This window comes from Branchiostoma floridae, unplaced genomic scaffold, assembly GCF_000003815.2.
Source record: "Branchiostoma floridae strain S238N-H82 unplaced genomic scaffold, Bfl_VNyyK Sc7u5tJ_1305, whole genome shotgun sequence".
In the NCBI taxonomy this organism is placed as follows: Eukaryota; Metazoa; Chordata; class Leptocardii; order Amphioxiformes; family Branchiostomatidae; genus Branchiostoma; species Branchiostoma floridae.
The window spans coordinates 26,488-33,736 of record NW_023365695.1 but is presented as its reverse complement, the minus strand read 5'-3'; the positions used below and the strand labels follow the sequence as shown (position 1 = coordinate 33,736).

Here is a 7,249-nt window from a genome sequence, read left to right as displayed (position 1 = left end):
CAACTGCAGAACTTTGATCCCATCCCCGCCCCCGATACACCGTCCCCGCCCCCGATAAACACACAGAAAGGAGATCTCCAGCAGGGGGGCGGTCGGGGGGCTCGGCCGGGGGGGCAGCAGGATTCCCCCATCCCAGCCCCCCAGGATCCCCCCATCCCCGCCCCCGATACTATAACATACAGAAAGGATATCTCCAGCATGGTGACAAACTTGGGGCTCTGTTGGGGGAGGTACAGGATCCCCCCATCCCCGCCCCCGATATACACACAGAAAGGATATCTCCAGCATGGTGACAAACTTGGGGCTCTGTTGGAGTAGATCTATTTTTCCTTTATTGATTCACAACATAACAGACATACACATTGTGGTAGCCTGAATGGCGTTGGAATGTACAACAAACATATGGCCTGCTCCGTCCGCATATATACATAAGAACAATATAAAATTACACAAAAAAGTATACAACTCTAACAATTGAGTGCCATCATTACCACCATCATTACAAGCTAAGTGTCTATAGTCTTATTGTACAACTTGATGGCTTTGTGCAGGAAGGAGTTCTGGAGTCTTTTAGTTCTAGCTGGGGGGATGGAGATAGTGTTTTTGTTTCTTAGTGATCGTCCCGTAGCAGTTGATCTGGAAGCTGGGACCAGGTCATGTAGGGGATGCTCAGCATCCAACATTTGTCTGAATAGTTTGACGGCTGCATCCTCGCGTCGCGACTGGAGGGTGGGCAGGTCGGGCACATCGCGCCTGCCCGCTCGGCTGATAATCCGTAGAGCTCGCTGTTGGACTCTCTGCATTGCACGTTCCTGTTCCTTGCTACAGCCTACAAGGAGGACGTTACCATATTCAAGGACTGGGCGCACGAGGGACACGTAGATAGTCACTAGGTCTGCGACACTGGTCCCTTGCTTTGCAAGTAGTCTCAAGAAGTGCAGTCTACGGGAGGCTTTAGTAACCATTGAGGTTACTTGCTCTTGCAGGGTGAGGTTTTTGTCCAAGATGAAGCCCAGACCTTTTGCGGACCCGACCCACGGAACGCACACACCCCCAAGGGTTAACCTTGGCGGGCTGGGAACAGATCTGCAGACACAGATTTGTAGCAGTTGGCTTTTCTTCCCGTTTAGCAACATGTTGTTGGTGTCAGCCCACGAGTCGAGATGAGATGTTTCTTCCTCAAGCGTTTTATCCACGATGGCTTGGGGTAGTGAAAGAGTTCTGGACATTCCGACATCGTCCGCGTAGCCCACGTTCATAGTGTCAGGGTGAACTGTTGTCCTCGAGCTCATAAAGAGCAGAAAAAGGTACGGGGACAGCACACCACCTTGTGGGACACCAGATGTCGGCTCCTTCCAGGAACTGGCCACGCCGTTGACTACTACCCTTTGACGCCGACCGCTGAGGTAGCTGTGGATCCAAGACACCATGCGTGGACTAGCCTGGATATCGATCACACGCTGTAGCAGTATGGAATGATCGACTCGATCGAAGGCTTTGGACATGTCAGCAAACAAAGCTCTGACCAGGGTTGGCTTCTTAGAATCCAACGCAGTTTGCCAAGTTTGTACCATACGCACAAGAGCGATCGTAGTTGAAGAGCCCCTCATGTACGCGTACTGGTCTTTAATGACGGCGCGTAAGGAAGGAAGAAGTCTCTTCAGGATGCATCGCTCCATCAGCTTAGCCAGCACAGACAGTAGAGAGATGGGTCTCATGTCGCAAACATCAGTCGCCCCCGCGGATTTCGGGACTGGTGCGATGTTGGCTGATTTCCATATGAGGGGCACTGTACCGTCTTCGTACGAGGCATTGAAGAGGTGAGTTATGATAGGTGCGAGATCTTCAGCGTGTTCTTTAAGGATCCAGCTGGGGAGATCGTCCGGACCACTTGCCTTTCTGGGGTTTATGGACTTCAGCAAGGCTTTTACTTCTCCAATCGAGCAGAGTTCATGACCACTGGCTCCACGTGGGAGAGGGAACAAGGAGAGTGGCCGGCCCTGGCACCAAGATTCGGAGAAGTGCTTGTTGGTGCTTTCTGCCACTTCCACAGCAGATAGTCCACCCGTTGTGACAGACCCAGACCTCTCGCACGTTCTTCCAAGCTCCTTATTGATGCATGACCACCACTTGCTTGGATGTTCGCGCTTCAGGTGTTGAATGTGGTTACGATAGTGCCAGTTCTTAGCTTGTCGTATAATAGTCTTCACCTTGTTTCTGAGGCGTCTCCAGATGGGCGATTTACCATGTCGCTGGAATTCTATTTGCCGTTTGACGATCGCCCTTTTGACTCTGTCCGTCATCCAGGTCTTGTTGTTCTTAGGGACGGTTTTAACACGCGTAGGAAAGTGTTTTTCGACAAGGGCATTCATGGTGGTGGAAAAGGTTGAAACCTTTTCCTCGACGGACACTGCTTCACTCACTGCCGTCCACTCCGTCCCGGCTAGGGCTAGTGCGAAGTCAACTTTCCTTGCATTGGTCACCACCCTGCGACAGCATTTGACTGTTTTCTTCCTTTGCGGCTGTGTGCTGTTTTCAGGCTGAAGCACAACACAGCAGTGATCACTACTCCCCACTGGCGGGATAACCCGTGGTTTGCAGTAGTACTGGGCAATGTTTGTGATAACAACGTCCAGGGTCGCTGTGCCTCTTGTAGGCTGTTTGACTACTTGTCTTAAGGTGGGATGAGCTGTCTGTAGCCGCTGGAGGGGTAGTCCGTTCAGGTCTCCACAGATCAGGATCCCAGCTTGGGGCTGGTGGCTGTGAATGCTGTCCACTGTGGTTACCAGGTGAGTTGACAACTCATCTATACCTTGTTTGTTGTTTCTGCACGGGGGATGGTAAACCAAACCGAGCACGATCACTGGGATAGTCCTGGGAAGCCATTGTGGCCGAAGTTGAACCCACATCACTTCTAAGTTGCTGTCTTCCATCTCATGCAATCTACGAGCGTGGATGTCAACATGCGAGTACACAGCAATTCCCCCGCCTTTCTGGTGTGGCCGATCCTGCCTGAGTAGGTTGTATCCTGGTATTGACATAACGTTGTCAGGGATGTCTGGGGTAGCCCAGGTTTCTGTGATACATGCAATTTGTGCCGCATAGTTCTCAATTGTGGCTTCTAGTTCGTGTTTTTTCTTCCCCAGTGACCTGACATTAGTCAATAGAAGTGATGGAATTGCTCTGCCCTTTTCACAGCTGTTGCTTTCAGAGGCGCAGTCCACAGATACCTCACGTAATACCCTGTTCCTCTTGATCACCGGTGTCGCACTGACTGATTTGCATGTGAATCGGTCAAGCAAAGAAGGGGGAGGGCGATGTCCCCCGATGGTAGGAATGTTACGTAAGACACTTCTACCTGCCTTCCTTCCCCGGGGTCTGCCACGCCGAAGCAGTCCGTTGGCGAGCAGGGACTTCTTGGCAAGGGGTTCAAGCGGGGCGATCACAGGACGCAGGCTCCGGAGTAGTCCACTTGAGTATCGACGCACTCCTGAGGACGCCATTATCCAAGCTGGCCAGAGCAGACCGGAAATCGCCAAACGTCGGTAATTACTCGGTCAATCAGTCTCAAACAGAAGAAGAACGCATGGTATAACGTGTATAGATAAAACAGACAACACTTATATTGCACATAAGTGGTAGAGAAGCGGTTGAGGACACCGCAGACGCTATCTGTTGGGCGGAGGCATAACAGCCGCGGCCGCCCGCTACAGAGCGCCACCTAAACCCTGGTACAGGATCCCCCCATCCCCGCCCCCCAGGATCCCCCCATCCCCGCCCCCGATATACACACAGAAAGGATATCTCCAGCATGGTGACAAATTTGGGGCTCTGTTGGAGTAGATGATACAGGATCCCCCCATCCCCGCCCCCGATATACACACAGAAAGGATATCTCCAGCATGGTGACAAACTTTGGGCTGTGTTGGAGTAGATGATACAGGATCCCCCCATCCCCGCCCCCGATATACACACAGAAAGGATATCTCCAGCATGGTGACAAACTTGGGGCTCTGTTGGAGTAGATGATACAGGATCCCCCCATCCCCGCCCCCGAGGATGAGCACGTCCTTGTCGGTGAAGTCTTCGCGACCGTTCCCTGTCATGGCGTACGTGTAGGCCACGTCGCTCTCAGCCAAATCTGGGGAACAACAAGCAACGATGGGTCAGAAATACATTGCAGACTTAGCGCCATGTAACACGGGAAAATGATGATCGTCAATTTGTAAGACCTTCAGGAATTTCCCCGGTACAATGAACCTGTAAATACATTGTACTGTACATAGCGTCTGTCCTCTCTGTCATGACCAGCGGAAGACTAGCTCTGCAGTGAGCTACAACTTGATCGAGATCACTTTAATTTTTTTCTAGCAAACATGAGACAGAGAGGTGACCCGTTATGGTTCGATTCCTTGCTATACGTTCTGTCCTTGGAAAAGGTACTTATGGAGGTAAAAGGTAGTGGAAGTAGAGGGATGGGCTCCACCTCCCCAAACTGTAAAATCAGTTGGATAAAAGTCACAAACTTACTCTGATCATCGTCCCGTAGCAGCAGGTTGCCGTATTGCGGTGAGTGGAGGATTTTGATGTTCTGGTACGGAGAGTTTTATAATATTAGTGCTTTGAGTTTACCTTTATTTGTGGGGTGACCTATATCCGTAATCATGTTAAAAACTCACTCTGGTCATCGTCCAGTAGCAGCAGGTTGCCGTATTGCGGAGAGTGGAGGATTTTTATGTTCTGGTACAGAGAGTTTTCTAATATAAGTGCTTTGAGTTTACCTTTATTTGTGGGGTGACCTATATCCGTAATGTTAAAAACTCACTCTGATCATCGTCCAATAGCAGCAGGTTGCCGTATTGCGGAGAGTGGAGGATTTTTATGTTCTGGTACGGCGAGTTTTCCTCGTAGACGACGCGGTCGAAGTCGTACTCGACGATCTGTTCACTGGTGGTGGTGATGTACGGGTCCAGCCGCATCCCACGCTTCAGGAACGGCAGTCTGGATAGAAAGGTAAAACTTTTATAACACTTGATGCTTTTATAACAATCATGTTTAGCCATTCCTCTACGCAGAGATATCCATCATTGCCAGCAAACCGCCTGTTGTCTGTACTCTGCTATCTCAACCGTTATGATCAGTTCCTGACCGCCCTGCTTATAAATATTAATGAGCTTACCCTTATATATGATCCCTTTTGAAACCTGAAAGGCCTATCCTCTGATTGGCTGACAGCTGGTTTGTGGCGACGCCCACAGGAACTGATGGTGATGGTTGAGATAGCAGAGTACAGACAAGAGGGGGTTTGCTGGCGCCGTTGGATGTCTCTGCGTAGGAGAATGTGTTCAGCAAGTATATATCCGTTGTTAGCGAAATGAAGTTGACTGACGGTGGTTTTCCATTCCAGCAGTTTGAAGATATTGCAATTTGAAACCATTTTCTATTGACTTCATATAATATGCAATTTACTTGATATCCCTAGTTACCCTATTCTTAAAGATAACAGATATAGGTTACCCAGCAGGTAAAGGTGAACCAGCGTGTTACATGTAAACTTAACTCAGGGTTTGAGAGTAACAGTACCCATCAAAACTTGGCTTAGCACATTCAACTTGAAGTGCACCCATGGGGCCCAGTACACAAAACAATAACAACATGCAAACATGCTAGATTTTGAGAACATGACCTGACCTATATTCTCAATAACACTGAGTGCAAATAGATATTTTTGAGTGCTGTAAAAGTACTAAATTAATTTTTTTTTTTACAAAATCCCTGTCTTCATACAGACTACATATAATACGGGTCGTCTGAGACAGAATAAATGGCTGTTCACCAGGTGAAAACTGTAACTTGTTGTTAGCTGCCTGGCTAATGATTATGGATTGTGAAGCCTTCAGTTGTGTAATGTGTGATGTCCTTGCCCCAGGAACCATCCGTCACTTACAAAAGGCTCAGTGTGCCTTCATTTGACCCCTGCTCATTAAGGTATTGTGTCATGACCTTGAGGTGAGGTGAGGACGTGAGGTGAGGTGAGTTGACGTGAGGTGAAGTGAAGTGAGGTGAGGTGAGTTGAGGTGAGGTAAGATATTGGGACCTTGCTTTAAGCAGGCTTTGACCCTGGATCTATCACACAAATACCTCCAAGATGGTCCATTTGTTACAGTAAGACAATGATTTTCTTTTAAACCTGTAACAAATCTATGGGCTTCACTTCTCTTTTGTTCAAGTAATAAGTGTTGCTTTTTAAAGCAGAAACATCTTACTAGTAGATGTATTTCAATGTGTAGATTTACAATTTACTACCAGCTTAAGACAAGAAAGCACTTAACCTTGCAAATTGTGCCAATTTAACCCAACAGATGTGATTAGTCAACCTAAATGAAAACTAAAAGTCATAAGTCCATGCAAATCAATTCATCACCAGGAAATATTTTAAAGTAATTTTAACAATGATTAACTACTTAACTACATTTCTTAAGTAACACAATGCAATCGTTCTATAATGATTATTGTACATCTTCAGGACAGTTCCATTCATATAGTCAGGGGTGCTATTTTTTTTTTAAATTACGAAAACTGTATTTTTCATTCTTATCATCATAATCTAACCTCTATTACCAACAAATTAGCCTCTTTTAGATTTAGCCTAATTTTCCGTTTATATTTTTATAATTAATTCACAGTTCAATTTATCAATGGCACTGCTTTCTACAAAACAGAATTATCATAATTCATTTTGCAGGAAGCAGTGCCGACTCTCCCCACAGGCTCTGCAAATGGAACGGTCCGGAACATCACCACCGACAGGGACATGGCAGACAGGACACCACTGTTCAGTTGCTATGACAACGCTGCGGTCGCTAGGCAACCAAACATGGAGAGAGAAGGAGCTGTCGCCGGTCTCACACCAAAGTTTAAACTCCACCAGCCTTTTGGACTTCTTGGAGGTCAGAGTTCGCCGGAACTTCTGCTCTGCTTCCTTCAGGGCCTGGAGGGGAAAACAACAAACAACAATAAACAACAAACAACAATAAACAGTCTTTTGGATTTCTTGGAGGTCAGGGCTCTTCGGAACTTCAGCTCAGCTTCCTTCAGGGCCTGGAGAGGAAAACAATAAACAATAAACAACAATAAACAAAAAATAATAAACAATAAACAGCCTTTTGGACTTCTTGGAGGTCAGAGTTTGCCGGAATTTCTGCTCAGATTTCTTCTGGGCCTGGAGGGGAAAACGTACATAGTAATG

At 47.5% G+C, this 7,249-nt stretch overlaps 1 protein-coding gene across 1 annotated transcript in view; it reads right to left on the bottom strand.

The window, feature by feature from the left end:
• Positions 1-7,014, bottom strand: part of LOC118407326 (spermine synthase-like) — a 25,794-nt gene extending 18,780 nt beyond the window's left edge. The window contains exons 1-5 of the mRNA XM_035807792.1: positions 6,809-7,014; positions 4,826-5,001; positions 3,976-4,141; positions 3,731-3,804; positions 280-320 (exon numbers count right to left, since the gene is read on the bottom strand). Coding sequence (XP_035663685.1) covers positions 280-320; positions 3,731-3,804; positions 3,976-4,141; positions 4,826-5,001; positions 6,809-6,816 — 465 coding nt within the window. The 5' untranslated portion in view covers positions 6,817-7,014. The remainder of the gene's footprint in view (positions 1-279; positions 321-3,730; positions 3,805-3,975; positions 4,142-4,825; positions 5,002-6,808) is intronic.
• Between the last annotated feature and the right edge of the window lie 235 nt (positions 7,015-7,249).